A 16,475-nucleotide genomic window follows, 5' to 3' on the forward strand; every position below is an offset into this window, starting at 1 on the left:
ACACAAAGGTCGCATTTTGTGGTCTATTTTGTTTGACACCGGGAACAACAACGGTACTTACCTGTTTATTCTGAAAATAAATAAAAACGATTTTCGCCTATGGGAAAATGGCCGCTGATTTGAACGTGCGAGCCAGCGCAAGTTGATGTTGGAACGACGGAACCACCTGCAGAGGGAAACGCACGTTTGGGATTCACGTACGGAGCCAAATGGTGCAGCAGACGATCAGAAAATGCACCTAGAAATGAGCTAACAGACGATCAGAAAACCCGGTTTTCGGGCTCGCACGTCCAAATCGCCGCCATTTTCCCATAGGCGAAAATCGTTTTTATTTATTTTCAGAATAAACAGGTAAGTACCGTTGTTGTTCCCGGTGTCAAACAAAATAGACCACAAAATGCGACCTTTGTGTGAAGTTTGAGCGTGAACAGAGCGGCGGATCGCTCAGGAAAATTTTTTAAAGTGTTCCAGTTATCGTTGCAACACACTGTATATGCTTTTTTTAGCTGCACAGCAGCCCGCTGCTTTGGAGTTGTCTAACCCGGAACCGGCCATTTGGAGTAAGAAACGTTGTTTTTACGTGACCCTGTTTGTCGAGCGTACTCCATGTTTCACGGTGCGATTGCTTTCTACCGCATCAAAAACAAGCCAGGAGGAAATACTGTCAAAAACAAAGCAACGGTGGACGGCGGCCCGCGCACGCTGACTATGGTAGCACCCATAGAGTTTCTTACAATATAAATTTGTATGAAACTCTATGGTAGCACCATCTGGGAGGACTGACGGTATGCAAGGCGGCAGAGCCTAACGACGCACAGGAAGCTCATTTGAATACCCGCCCTCATAACATAATGGGAGACGTCACGAAAACACACGATTTGGCGGAAGAATGAAAATTTTAACCTATATGATTAAGTTTTTAGTAAAAACGGCATCGTTTGCGGCCGGACGGGCGCTTGGGCACTATAAAACATAAAATCTTTCAAATAAAACAAACTTGTATTTTGTCTGCATGGCTGCTTGAAGGGGAGGGCTTGGTGCGGCCTGTCACGTACCGCGACATAATACAAACGTGGGTAATTGCAATTACTGCGAGTAAACGATTTTACCGGCAAGTGTAGAGCATCAGCCCATTATTAAAAAAAAAGGCAAGGGTTAAAAACAGGGGATACTAAAATGAGAGGACAAGTGGGCGTTCTGAAATCGGGCAATCACGTTTTCGCAATCACTAGGTGACAAAGAGTACTTATGTATCCGCACAATTTTCGTCACTCCTAGCATGAGGATCTGACTCTTTGTGCAACCTTAAATCGAAATAAACAATACGAGGTGAAGGCCAACGTTACTTTTCGTAGCTTGCCCGTGGAGAAAGCGGGGCTGGCGGCCGGTCGGATCCTGCGCCATTTCTCGACAGGAACGATGTTCAATATGTTGTCGAGTAGAGGTTCGTAGAATCGGAAGGTCTGAAAGAGAGTAGCATGAAGTACGATCGCGAAGATTACACATGCCTGTTGTCACTCTATGAGGAAGTAAATTTTATTAGTGCATAGAAGGGAAAAACAGTTTCTTTAACCATGCAAAATAAATGCGGCCAATGCATGGGGGAATTCAGTAAAGCTTGATGTCGGGCTAGTTGGTGTAACATGATTTTGAAGGTACGTTGCGCTTGCTGTGAACATAGAGACGGGCACGGGAGAAAAAAAAAACTTAGGCTTTCCCGAGAAGACGGCGCACAACGTACCTTCAAAAGCATGGGAGAAAAATGGACTCTGTTAATTCGCTCTCGTGCTGGTGTAAAAGAACTAAAAAAGTAAACAAAGACTGCATACGATTCGTTGATGAGAATGCGAAAGCGCGCGAGAGAGATTGAACTTAGAACGGCAAAAAATCAACAGTACCGACAGTGGTGCCACTCCTCCGATGGCGCAGACTATCAATTGCAGGTTTAATAGCGCCTATAATATGGCGCTTTGCACAAACAGAAACTTTTGCAAAAAGCATACAAGATCACAGCAACCGCAACCCTCCTAAGGCACCAAATAATGCGCGCATCAGTGAAATGTGTCCGACAGTGTTGCTGCCAGATAAGCTATCGCGGTAAGGTGCCAAAGCCACCGAAGGCTGTATTTTGCATACGTAACCTCTTAAATACATTCCGCATTTAGGTGATTCCGGTGGCTTTCCACATCCTTTCAAATAATAATGTATACCCAAGTTAGCCTTCCAAGAAGCGGCAATCGCTCTCGCTATCATATCAGGTCAGCAGGATTCACGAATGAACATTGTTTCTGACTCCCAAAACGCCTGCAGGCAGTGGGCGAGAGGGCGCATCGGCAAAACAGCCCACAGATTAGCAATCGGCTACAAATCAAATAATCCAATCAAAATCATATGGGCCCCTGGCCATGAAACTCTAGAGGGCAATCAACAGGCTCACGCCTGGGCTCGCGCCTCCTTTCCCCGAGCTGACAGCCCCCAAGCAGAGCTTCCTGTTCCTGTTATGCCCACATATTCCGAAATTCTAAGCTACTACAAAGCAACCCGAATTAAATTCCCACATTCTCATCCCAAGTTGCAAAGACAGGACCAAACAGCACTCCGCTCAATCCAAACGAACACCTTCCCTCACCTCTCCCGTCTACACAAACTGTACCCAACCCAATACCCGAAGCTGTGCCCCAAGTGCAACCAAGTAGCCACCCTCTACCATACGGCAGCAGGGTGCCACAAAATTCACAAACACCCTCTAACAGAGGAGCAGTGGAGTGAGGCACTGTCTAGCGCCGACTACGACGAGCAGTGCCGAACGATCGCCAGAGCAGCCACCGGCGCCCTGGAGACTGGAGCCCTGGACTAGGGGCACCCACCACGTCCAACTACCCAACAAACATAATAAAGTTATTTCTCTCTCTCTCTCTCTCTCCCTACTCCCTAGCGAAAGGCGGGACGCCACGGTCCCGTATTCTGAGATGTAGCTCGACGTGCGCCCCCTTCGGCGTATTAGAGGGTGATGACTGCGATCTTTTAAGGGAGAAGCCCTTTAGGACCTCGCAATGTCCGTGACGATGTCTGGAGTTGTCCGTGCGGAAAGGGCTATAGGTGCGCACAGCATTGTACGCCATCTATCGAGAGCGGTGCACACTGTAGTACCATCCGCGCTCAATCTGGGGAGAGTGCCGGTAACTACACTAGCAAAGAGCGCGAGTTTTAAAGGGTAAAAAACGCAAAAATAAAGAAAGAACCCTCAACTATCTAACGATAATTCGCGGAAAAAGACGCCGTGAGTGATGCCGAGGGTGCGAAGTACTGGGACGTGGATTGCCTTTCGTGTGGCGCCTGTCATGTACAGTGTATTTACTGCACCTCAAAATCATTTAAAACTCACAGTGCATCCGCACGCGCGGACGATGGCGCTCACCACACAGGCAATACAAACTTGCGTCCCAGTGCTTCGCACCCTCGGCATCGGTCACGGCTTGGAGATGTGTGATTTTTTGTTTGTTTCCGGCTTTTTTGTTTCCGGCTTGTTCCCACAATGCGACGCTTGTATATTTCGTGCAGGCGTGAATAAATTTAGTAATGCTGTCTCCTCGTGTCGTCTATTCTTTTCTATCCCTATTCGCTTGTTTCGCGCACTCTGTTATTCATAGGGAGGTTGCAGTCGAGTACTACACAAAGGTGGCAAAATCGGGTGCGGGCAAAAACTTTCTGTTTCTACCCAAAGAGACTTACTTATTAAGATTGGCCATATCCAGCGTTACATCCCTAAAAATGTATTTTTAATGTCGGACTACACAGCATGGGTGTGTTCGCTATCGACTATGTGTTTCACGAGGAATCTTCATTCAAAGCAATATTGGAAACGGGAAAAATCATTGGAACCAGGAAAACCACAATAAATTTTGTTTTATTTTAAATGGGGAAGAGCCTGGCATCCAGCATAACCGTTAACTAGCACACTCATCTTATGGTCAAGTGTGCAACCTCCGACGCCCGCTGAGAATAGACGAGAATATAAAACAGACTTATCAAATTAACGTCAAACGTAAGCTGTCACTCGAGTATTATAATAAAGGTAGGATTCCGGACATTTCGTCTGTTAATTTTCCCCGTTTTCTTGCTTTGCCCTGGCGAATTCTCACGAGTGAGGAACAACAACATAGAAAGACCATCTATTACCTGCCTAATTAGCCTAATGTTGCAATCTTCAGTACTAAAAAGAGTTTACTTACGCTTCGATTGGGCAATGATGGGAAATCTTTGACGAGAACCTGTTTCACTAGCTCGGGCTCTCCGACGAACAGAACAACATTGCCCCTCTCGAAGCCTCTGTAAGAGGAAACGGCGATTTGAAAGACAGAATACCCTTGGCGGAAGCCAATAATTGAGAAGATTTCGGGGGCGGCAATAAATATGTAACAAAGGATCCCAAGCAAAATTCCTCGGACGCGCATGGTGCAAGGTACAGCACGAGAAAATTAGTCGTTTCTGAAGGTCCTGTAGTTGAACTGAACTTCGCAGTAACACTATTAATCAAGTAAACGGCAATTCAAATACAATTTTAATCAAGAATACACGATGTCTTAGCGCACCAAGAGTGCCGTTTTGCTGAAAACCAGGCGGAAAACGCTTTCCTCCCACATACGATTTCAAGTGCACCACCCCCCAAGCTCCCAAGTGCTCAGGCTTCCAATGGGCTCTAAATTACACGTCGCCGCATTTTCCCGCCTTCCCAGGGGCTCTTAATTACCAATGTTGAAGAACGGGGATTGGGACGACTGCAGGCGCGAACGTCTTATGCCCATAGAAAGCCGCTAAGTTAGCTTAGTAAAGCTTTCGCCTTTATACCGTATTTTCACGATTCTAATGCACCCCTTGATGCACTTGAAGTAGTCTTCAAATTTGTGCGCGCATCTTCAAAGCATCAGGGGGCACCGCTATGTACACAAAATACTCCTAAAATCCAACTCAATCCAATCCAAGAAATCTGCAGATATTCAGAGAATGGCCTACTAATGCGTAGCATTCTTATTCCGGTTCCCTAGAGTGTGAGTTCTTTACAGCCAAATATGGCTACGAGTAGCGAAAGACGTTATAATGATGTTATTCTATTTCAAATTTCTTTTGTTTCTTTTCGCAAATGACGCCAATATATACCAACTTAGCGATGAAGCGCCTTTTCTTAGCTAACTGTTAATTTTTTTTCGAAGAATCAAGGCGTACTGCACAGTTTGCCCATTTACGCTATTTTTATACGTATTACCAACGTACTTTTGCGGGCTTTTTAGGGCGAAGCTTTCTACCTCTACCAACCAAACGTTCTGTATCGACCATTGGCGTCAAGAGAAAACTCCCGCGAGCAAATATAAAAGAAACTACTAGCACCGCCACGAATCGAACCTGAAAAAAATAGAAAAATGGAGCGAGGGCCCATTGTCGCACCAATTGAGCTACGAGCGCACGCGGAGACAGGGGCGACAGACGGTGTACTCACCGAGCACAGCTGCGGATTTACCCGTTGCGTTCTCACTGAAGCCACATGACAGCGTCACGCGACCTCTCGCGGCGCTCTTTGCAGAGCCCAGTGCGTGAATTCAAGCGATGTCGCATGAGTAGTCGTTCTGGGTGTCTTCTACAACTTCGCTCTCCAACCACCTTCCAAATTGGCCCGCATTTTTTCGTTTTTTCTTGGGTTATGGGGGACATACTATATGTGATGCATATCTCTCATTTTGTCAGATGATTTTCGCGAAAATATTATTCTTTCTACTTTTCTTATTTTTTTTCGGTTTTCAAAATGCTGTTGAACCAAGAATCAAGAATACACCATTTACGCTATTATTACGATAACAGTGTTCCTTGTGCAAAAATCTGGATTTTTGTGGAAACGCAGGGCATTACACGGTTCTCCGTTTTCACTATTTTTTCATGCGTAATTTAAAATGTTTGTTTTTAGGACTTTGATTATTCTTCAGTTTTGGGGGGAGATGTATACGATGCATATTTGTATTTTGTCACATTATTTTCGCAAAAATTTTACTTTTTCTATTTTGCTTATCTTCCTGGTTTTTCAGAATTCTGTCGTACCATTCATCTCCATTTACGCTATTATAACGGTTAGAGGTGTTACTACGGCCAAATCTGCGTTTTGTGGAAATGCAGAGGATTACACGGTTCTGGCTGCAGGGGGGGGACGGGAAAAGAATGCTACGCATTAAAAATAGAGCAAAATCATGGGAGTAAAATTTGGCGTACCCATTCCTCGAAGGGCTTACGTGAGCCAGCTGATGATACAAATATTTATGTATAAACTATTTTGTTTAGAACTAATTATTTTCTCAGATCTTCCTGGGTAAACTTACCCGCGTGGTATTCCTGATGAAAGATGCAAACTTCAAGCCAAGTCACAGGCATCACTGGTCCACGAAACAGCTAATGTAACGGGTCCCCTGACAACTACGCACAGGCCGTCGGGGTGAAACGTGTTTGCCTTTTCTAACACAATAGTTCAGCTTACTCTTTCCCACTGCAGCTGCATCACATGTTGATTCAACTTGTCCATTTTGGATAGTGCCACGTCACTTACCCGAAGAGCTTTCCGTATTTCTTGTATCTGGCAGTGTCCACTTCATGTAAACGCTGAAATCAGAATCATAAAGTAGGTGCGGATATTCGCACTTAGACATGGCGGGATCATTTTGCCATAAGGAAACAATGCTGCTTCATTACAAAATAATGTCCCTGATCATGTATAAATGTTTAGCTAATTTCATGAAGTACTTGCACTTCCCCAGAGAACCGAATTCTCAAAAGGAGTACACGCGCATACATATGTACAGTAATGAACAAATGTAACACTAGCACAAAAATATGAACCGGAACACACAAACAGCGCGATTTCTTCCGGTGCAAGCGAAGTTGTCGCTTGGTTTTAGTATGGCAACAGAGACTAAAAATGTGTCTTTCTAAATATACCCCAAAGGAACAATTATTTCCTGTCCACAATCCATACTGTTTGATTTTGCTTGTACTGGTTGATGTTTTCGTGTTATCATTTCATAAGTCCATTAAAGTACATACATACATACAGATATGCATACATATCTACATACGTGTACATATACATGCACACATACATACATACATACATACATACATACATACATACATACATACATACATACATACATACATACATACATACATACATACATACATACATACCTACACACCTACATACATACATACATACACAAGTACGTACATACATACCTACGTATATACATACACATGCATACATACATAGTACAGTCTTTGTGAAAACTCTGTGGGCCACTGCGACCGTGGCCGGAGCAGGCACGCGGGCGAGGAGGGGCGCTGCGCTTGCTGCTGTCGGCTGATTTCGCGGCTAAAGAGAGCGAGGGGAACTTTCGCGCTTCCTTTCGTAGTATGGCTGGCGCGATAAGTGCAGCGGGGCCGGTTTCTCAGAGCAGGCCATGAGCAGGCGAACGTCGCTTCAGCGCAGGCACTTTGCGCAGCACTGGTCGCGCCGGACGCACTACACAAGCAAGTGCAAAAGTTCCCCTCCCTCTCTTTTGCCGCGCAATCAGCCGACAGCAACAAGCGCAGCGCCCCTGCTCGGCCGCGCGCCTGCTCCGGCCATGGTCGCCGTGGCTCGCAAAATTTTCACAAAGACTGTACATACATATACATATGTAGACATACATGCATATGTGTACATACGCACATACATACATACATACATACATACATACATACATACATACATACATACATACATGCATACACACATACATACATACATAGCAGGACTGTAAGATATGTGCATACCATTTATATATTTCGTCTTTGGAAGAATGCATTACAAAATGACACGACAGAGATAATGTAAAGCGTCAGAAAATAAGTTTCCTTATTTCTCGCGTTATACAAACGTCCTCGCTGAAGGGATGCGCAAGACTGAAGCGCCTGGGTAACATTTGATCTTGTTGGGTCTTTTAACAATCGCCGTGATCCCCTCAACGGAGTCGTTACAAATCTAACACCTCAATAATCAGCCAGAAAAAGCACGAGAAGTAAACTTCGCGAAAAGGGGTAACAGGGCCCCAAAACGCTAAATCACGCACTTACAAAAAACTGCATAAACATACATGTTTCGGCTCTTTTGTCTTGCTACAGATAATTTACAACTTGTGCACCAGCATCTGAATACAGACGTCTTAAATGCCCTCTTAGCACCGTAGCCAGATTACAGCTGTAAACCTCACAACATTGATTTGATTTGATTGTGGGGTTTAACGCGCCGACGCAACGCAGGCGATGAGGCGCGCCGTAGTGGAGGGCTCCGGATTAATTTTGACCACCTGGGGATCTTTATCGTGCGCCGAAATCTCGTACACACGGGCGTTTTTGCTTTTCGCCTCCATCAGAAAAGCGGCCGCCGCGGCCGGGAATCGAACCCGCGACCTCGTGCTCAGCAGCGCAACGCCTTAGCCACTGAGCCACCGCGGCGGGTAAACCTCACAGCATTAAAGTACGGAAACAGGAAGACCCGTTCAGATGTTTTTTGCCTGCTAGCACGGAATGTTGGTGGAAAAAGCTAGCTCAAAACGACTGTTTGCCATGCCCTGTCTTCCTCTCTGGCTTAATGACGATCGAAGGGATCAGACCTGGAAACGAGCAGCGCATATTTAAAAAATATTACGAACATGTTGTCTACAAAATATTCGCTTTCAAGCAAAAAGTCGGTATTTCAACTGAAATAATTAAAAATCAAAAGTTGGAAGGCTAGGCTAGCATCAGATAATGTTGCAATTCCGTGTGATGTCGCTTCCTTTTTGTAGGGCTGCCGATCAATGGGCATGGTGAACGATTTTTTTCAAAGCTGTGCGCATAAACTAAGTATTCACACATCCTATAAGCAGCGAAATAGGTCGCTAGATTATTTAAATTTTGCAGTGCACCCAAAAAAGTGTGTTCCTGAGGCTCACTGTAGTGCTGCTTAGCCTTTTGCAATACGTATATGCCCTTGTAGTAGGTAATAGGTGAAAAAAACTGAAACCATTTAAGGATTATGATAAAAATACGGGGCTTTAGACACGTATGGCACGCCTTGCTTGGTAAAATGGGCAAATGGGCCCGGTTCGCACGAAAAGTAAAAAATCACAAAATAAAAATCTTGCCTAGTCTAGCTGGCATTCCCGTAAAAATGCAAAGATGGTGGCCGTTGGATGAAACACTTACACCGAACATTAGCCTCCATGTGGTGCCAAAAATGAGACCGTACGGCTCCGATGCAATACTTTGGTCCTTCCAGTAGTTCCGTCTTCTTGACACATATCTGAGGAAACAACAACACAGAACAAGCACCCTCAACTTCGATGGAGATACACTGCATTAGGCTTATTTTTTCGCGATCAAACAATGTTTAAAAGCTTTATGAGCAGCACTACATTCGAAAAATTATGAATATGCTTACATATAGCTAAAAGGGTGAAAGTTGTACTTTTTTGACCGGTTAGCAGGCGGCCATCTCGTACGGACAAGTGAAACGTGCGCAGTCATGGACAACTGAAACCCGAACACAAAAATAAGAACCAGAACACACGAGTAGAGCGATTGCGTTCTATGAAAATTAAAATGACACATGGCTTGTTTATGTGGCTTTCCGGATATACCAACAGAAGGGTGGCTTTCCAAATATACTAACAGCGCGCCGTCATTGAACCCCAACGCGCAGTATTTTTTTTCATTTTGAGTGCTCTGGGTCATATCTTCGTGTTCGTATTTCATTTGTTTATGACTGTACATAGCATGTAATAACAAACGTCCCCACCCTGTGCTCGTCATACTCCACCACTGCGCGTCCGTTGTAATTCAACAAATGGATTTTTCGATAGTCATCGGTGCGACATGTGATCTGCAGGCGAAGTCAATAAATTTTGACGTGAGAGGCTTAAATGTCCCATTCAGTGGCAAAGCAGGCGTGTGGGCGTAGGCGTTGCCTTAGGTGCCCCTATCCAAAGCCGTAAAAGTGATCCAAACCCAAGTGCCTGCGGAGCGTTCCATAGTGCATTGCGTTCCATAGCGCAAGTTTATATTTGGGAGTAGTGAAAGGCGGCCGTCCATTCCAGCACACCACAGATGAACGCCACAGTATCAGGGAAGAGACAGGCAGCAAAATTGAACGTCGTCGTTACACTTGCACTGCACGGCGGCAGATGCAAGCAGCGGCGGCGCAACGCGTCGGAGACAGACGGGATAATTTGAAAGCGTTAAAGAGGCGATCAAAATACATGCCGGGATTAACAAAAAGGACTGCTTCGTCACAATACCAATTATACCAGTATTATTGAAAACGTCGAACAGATAATCGATATATGAAGGAAAAGAGATGAAGCAGTGCGGACTCGCCCCAGCCACTCTCAACTTCCACCATCCAAAGCCATTGCCAAAAGGCAGTACTGCACGATTGTGGTGGCCGAGGCCTCTAGTTCTCTGAGGTACAGTTAACACACTGAAAAGTGTTTTTTTTTTCATTTTTCCTCCACTGCGTCAATTCTGATGTCGTGAAGCGCGAAATTTGGACGTTTTTCTATACTTATGCCGTTATATCGGTTAAAGTAAGGTATTTAGTGGTTGGAATCGATCTGACTGTGTTACCGAAGATAGGATCTGTCGCAGTATGCAAGATTGATTTTTGTCTTCATGGTCATCTTTAAGGCGGACGTGGATCGTGAAGCGAAGCGTGTCGAGCTCCGAGGGGACGAAGCCTCTCGACGCTGCGAGGCGAAAGGAAAGCGTTTGAGGTGTTCAGTTAGATATTAATGCTTTCCCCTTCACAACGCATCAAAAGTGCGTAGATGTCATCCGAGCTGTTTTTGAAACGACCACTCCATCATGCTGAAACGAAGCGTTAGATAACTTATAGTTCTGCCACTGATAACCACATCACCCGGCCTTCACAAAGAAGCCTGGTGATCACCGTCTACTGTCAAGATGCTGTTCTACTTTCAAGATGCTGTTACTAACTACGCCTTTCCAATTTTTGCACGAAGCCTTCGCTTTGTCGGTTTTTGGTCGTAATCTAACGCCTCCATGGGTGCGTTCAGTGGTTGGGCAGCTTCCTCTGCCATGGACGTCACTTCGTCGCATGCAGCTGGCCAGTCATAGTTAGCCGCGCCGAAACTGAACTCTTGGAAATAGGCTTAGCTGTTCTAACTCCACTTCGGGTTCTCATTTTTTGATTGGGTTATCGAAATCTGACTTTCGGGGGACTAAATGAACTCAAAACAGCGCAAAATACGGCGCTGTTTTGAATTCACTTAGTATGCACGTACTATCCCAAACCATCGTTCTAACGCAGTTTATGGTGGATGCTTTTGTGTTGCTATATTGTGAAGGTGATACGGTGGTGTTCCCACTATGGAACGTTTCTGCCCCAACTGTTAACGTCCGAAGATGTGGAACCCCTCAAAAGCAGCTATCTCTAAATAGCAGTCAGCGAGATTGCTTCCGTTAAAGCAGTAGGATATTAGAAAGTGTAAGGCTGTCAAAACAGAAATTTCTAAATGTAAATGATAAGTGCTATGCAGTCGCTACTATCACCACGGAAAGACGTTCTTCCTTCCTGGATAACTTCCTGGACATATTTCTTCCTTCCTTCGTTCCGGGACATACTAGTCACATTCTCAATCATGAAATCGATTTCGAAGGGTAAACGGGAGAAGAGCGGGGGTAAAATACTTGCGTGATTTCCGTAAGGATAGGCTTCACGTATAAAACAACGGCTGTTACTCACAAATAGAGAAGAAAGCAGGCTGCTGCGGCGAAAGCTACAAATTCCGGCAAGCCAAGTAACTGGAACATGCTTCAAGAAACACGCTACGAGCTGCGGCGAGCCCAGCGGGTGTTTCCAGGGGGAGCGGTCCCTCTAGTCTTAACAAAGAAGTGTAGTGTAACAGAACACACGGCGATATTCCGTACAGAGGCCGAAAGCAACTGTTTATCAGCCAGAGCAGGTCGAGGCAAAATAAATGCAGCGAGAACACCTGTACACAGTTGTGTACACAACAGATCCAATCAAGAGGTGCGGAGAGGGAACTAGACTGGGGCCTGCTGAAATGGTAGCGAAAAAAGAGAGCTCTCACAGCCCACTTCCGGCTCACGGCGGCACGGCACGTGCGAAATATATGGTTGCAAATGGATGGTACGTTCGCTGTTGGCCACATCTGCTGTGCGCACTACGAACAGCTTGCAGCAACTGGTTCAACGACAGAATCTCTTCTCCGCTTTTCAAGAAAAAACTTCATGAATCGACACACGGCTGTGTCAGTGACTATAATTTTTGCAGTATAATCCTTTAAGCTTTGGCTCAATAGCGATGGAATAGGTCGGCGAGTTTGCAGTTTTGCTGTGCTGTACGCCTGCTCGTTATTTGTTCGCATATTAAAGGTTCTCTGGCCTGTTTATTTTTTTTTTTCGTGATGGTGGTGGATGTTCTGGCTTCCTTGCTCGTTCGCGTGTTCGCCGGTTCGCTTGCTTATTTTGACAATTTATTTTCGCGTTTCGTACATTGTAACACGTCATCAGGAAAAGGTCATTTGTCTTTTTAATGTGTAAATCCGTGTTTATTCCACGTCAGAAGCTTTAGCGGCTGGTGATTCATGTATTTTTGATGTCGAAGAACAAAAACTTCCCGCGCTCACAGGTACCTTTGAAGCGCGAAGCGTTGAAAACGAAGGTCTCGGTTTGCGTGCTGTTTGCACGCACACCACCAAAGCTGAGCGGCGTTCATTGTAGCTTCATGGCAGCGAAACACGCAATGAAGTGGCAAAGTACGGTCAGAAGTCATAATGCCTTTGCATTCAATGCACGTAAACAGCCTTAAGGGTACCGCTATCTAGCATGCGGGTGGCGAAGTTTCTAAAAATCTTTTCTAATATATATCTACGTTCATGTCCCGATTATTTTTCATTTGAAGGCGCGTGAAATTTCGGGCCCATCCGATGCTTGGGGCACAAGTGCTTTCGCAAAAATGTAACCAAAAGCTTTGCTCTGTAGCTAGTCAAGCGAAAATGTGCAAATCATTGAGCAATTGCTATCACCAGTACAATTATAGCCAGCGAAACTAGGTGAACGCGTTTACTGTATCGTACGTTAAATGGAGATTCAATTATTTGACTTTCATTCGATATTTCACGTTTTTGTTCAAGCTCTGAGACTTCGTTTGGGCGTAATCGGCGGCAGGAAACACAGCAGTGCGCTTCTCTTTCGCACAGCCACCGCCCCCCACAAAGCTTCGCATATTAGCTGACTGGTTTGCACGGTGCTTTCCTTTCATCTCAGCATTCAAAACTATCATTTTTGTCTATTTTTTAAAAAAAAAATATCTCGCTTTGTTTTGTTCACGTACTGCTTAGGCAGGTTAGGTGCGCCAGCAATCAGATAAATTAAGCCGTGTGGGCGTTTTAATTCTGGGTGCACAGTCATCGTAGGCTTATCTGCGGACAGTCTGGTGCGAGGGAAAGGCCAGTACCTGGCACGCTTTTCTCACCAATAAATGCGAGTGAATCCGCCAGTAAAACTTAAATTGCGCGTGCATATTATTTGGGATCACGAGATCCACCGGATAAAGCGGATCGCATCTGCTACCACGTTGGCACATTGCCAAGCAAGACGTGAAGCCTACCAGGCCTGATTAAAACCGGCGCGGCCAAGAAAAGATGAACCCATGGCAGGCGAAATATGGTCGCTGTATCCCACCGCTCCGATGCTAACGGATCAAGACGTTCTATCTATCCTTTCCTCCTGCCGTACCTGCAGGGGCAAAGGTGGTGGGTGGAATAATTTGCAGCGAGGTCGTTCAGCATGATCCTGGACAGTTTCTTCGACAGCACCTTTTGTAGGGGTGCCCGAGAGGCCCTTATCCAGTAACTAGACGTCTGAGAAGTTGGAAGAGGCGGTGCGCTGCACAGACAAACAGGCCCAAGCTCCCCTGGTTGCCTGGGTGGCCGCGGTCGCTGCCAAAACGGCGGCGAGCATCGTCGACTAACTGCAGAGCTCGACAATAAACGTGTTTCTTCTTCGTTTTGGAGGGCTCTCCCACCGGACGGCTTCGCTGGATCCCCTGCTGTCGCGAGGGGGCGTTGTTCTTGTGGTGGTGGTTCCTTATGATGGGAGCGCGAGAAGAGCAGCGCCGCCGTCGTCAACGCTAAAATGCCTGGATGTGTGCGCGTGGACGTCTATGGAGCCTGCGAACTCGTTCGCGCGTGGTACGCTGTGAATCGGAAAGCAACCATGATGTAAGGGAAGCGTTGGGAATGTTGAAACTGTGGCGTGTAAAAAGCCGCACCTATCTTGTTTGGAGCTCTCATCTTCTGGCCATGTGAATATGCATCTGCTTCGTTACGAGCGTCACCGTCGCGATCGGCCTCGGCTCGGGTTGTCCGTCCTGGCAAGCCAACTACGGAGAACGGCTTACGCTGGCGTGACAAACTAGCAAAAATGGTTGGGATAAGCTTCCCGTCGCTGATGGCTCCGCGTTGGGCTTATGGAAGTTCGCTGAGAGTGTCTGGAACGGAAGTAAAGTAACGTTGTGACTATCATGATTGCGTCTCTCTGAGTGTGCGTGTGTGGCGCACACGGAACCTAAGAAACGTTTTGTATACACGTAATTATGGGAATACGAAATCATACGAAATCATACGAAATCACACCCAGGCATAGCTAATGAAGATAATATTTCCAAAAACAAAATAATAAAATGATTTGTTAGAGTAGAAACTTTCACTATTATCATTGTTATGGACACATATCCATGTTTTTATTCCAGAGCTGTGTCAGCAAAGGTAACCAATTCGGATTCTCATAATTCCGTATATACGGAACGTTTCAGGAGGTGAGCGTCATTGTAGAAGTTTTGTAGCCAGAAAAATCAGCAGCCTTCCAGCGAACCATAAGATATAAAGGTGTTGTTGAAACAGTAGGTGGTACCATTGGCTATTGAATTGGTAATGAACAGGCGAGACCAAACCAGGAAGCCAGAAATATTTCACCGATTCCCATATAGAATGCGGAACATAATTAGTTATTGACTGCTCAATCATAACTAACTCCAGAAAAAAGGAAAAGCTTGAGTAACAAGAGAAAAAGAGCGGGTAGAAAGATAGCAAGCAGAAAGAGAGACACTACGGTCAGAGAAGAAAAATTTTGGTGAGGTGGTTGAGACTTGTTCCGTGGGTGATACACCATAGCGTTACTTTTTCGATAACCTCGAGCGGATACGTGATAATGGTGGGTGGGTATATTGTAGCCACAGTCAACTGGGAATTTGAGAGTCGACCATGAGCTCCTGACAGCAGTTGTCTTCGTCTCTGGGCAATTTACTTGACGGAACATGTTGTTAAGCCTGTATTCAGCCCCCACGATGGGTAAGCATAACGTTGAGCTTATCGATGGGACAAGCAATGTAAACCTAATTGTGAATCAAGCTGCGGGTACCGGTTGACTACGTTTGACTTCAAGGCGTTACGTGATAGGTTAGCACCGTGCCGTCGCATACGCAATGGAGATGTCAGACCACAGCATGCACGCCGTCGCAGCCTCATGACGTGTCGCAGCCTACTGGTACTGCAGCCGGACACATTCGACTGTTCAAAGCTAAATGTATATTCGCACCCAAGGCCACAAGGCGCGTCCAAGCCAATAGTGACGTGCTTACGATCGCAGCCAATTGGTGGAGATCTGTGGCTGCTTATGTGGGCGCCTAAGCCAACGGAATTTTGATACCATCGTAGTCACGCCGACGCAGCCGACTTATACCGACGTCACATTTACGGATGATGCGTTTCAAGTAAGGTATCAGTTAATAAGGACGCGCGATTTGCTACCCCAATTTTACGTCTCACTGTCTAGTGATAAACTAGTCACACGTCTGTCTATTCCGACATCTTTTAACGTCTCTTTACGACTCACCCACTACAGTCCGCAGCGCAGCTTCCGAATTCTGACCTGTTCAAGCCCCCGCCATGGCGAATCGGTTGGCAATGCGCTGTGCTGCTGAGCCCAACGATGCTGGTTCGGTAGCGGCTCACCCGGCTGTTTTTCTGATGGTGGGTGAAAACGAAAAAGCCTGTGTGTCGAGACCTCGGAGCATATCGGCTAGCCCTGGGTGTCTAAATTAATTCACAGCCCAGGTGTAGCTCCGGGACATTTATCCCCCCCCCCCCCCCAAATTATTCATAATAGCTGTCTGTGTAGGCGGCTCCGACTGTTGAAACGGCAGTGGTGCTTTCTTTCTTATTAACGTGCTCACTCCCATATACGGGTACCTGCCCACAAACGATGCATTCATTTCGCAAGCATGGCATCATTCGGGTGCACCTAGTCCGAATGTTTGCGAAGTGGTTATGATTCGTGGCTCGTAGAACACCGTAAACTTCAAGGGAAGTAAT

General features: G+C 45.9%; 1 protein-coding gene across 2 annotated transcripts in view; it reads right to left on the reverse strand.

The window, feature by feature from the left end:
• Positions 1 to 12,023, reverse strand: part of LOC144178994 (cytochrome P450 3A41-like) — a 34,733-nt gene extending 22,710 nt beyond the window's left edge. Inside the window, exons 1-5 of one of the 2 annotated variants that reach the window (XM_077707155.1) lie at positions 11,822 to 12,023; positions 9,265 to 9,361; positions 6,587 to 6,639; positions 4,233 to 4,329; positions 1,347 to 1,463 (exon numbers count right to left, since the gene is read on the reverse strand). In XM_077707155.1, coding sequence (XP_077563281.1) covers positions 1,347 to 1,463; positions 4,233 to 4,329; positions 6,587 to 6,639; positions 9,265 to 9,361; positions 11,822 to 11,889 — 432 coding nt within the window. In that variant the 5' untranslated portion in view covers positions 11,890 to 12,023. The remainder of the gene's footprint in view (positions 1 to 1,346; positions 1,464 to 4,232; positions 4,330 to 6,586; positions 6,640 to 9,264; positions 9,362 to 11,821) is intronic. The other variant, XM_077707154.1, reaches the window with a different exon arrangement.
• Positions 12,024 to 16,475: the final 4,452 nt, after the last annotated feature.

Source organism: Haemaphysalis longicornis, unplaced genomic scaffold (genome assembly GCF_048455015.1).
Source record: "Haemaphysalis longicornis isolate Haplotype H1 unplaced genomic scaffold, Haemaphysalis longicornis Haplotype H1 scaffold_4, whole genome shotgun sequence".
Taxonomy (NCBI): Eukaryota; Metazoa; Arthropoda; class Arachnida; order Ixodida; family Ixodidae; genus Haemaphysalis; species Haemaphysalis longicornis.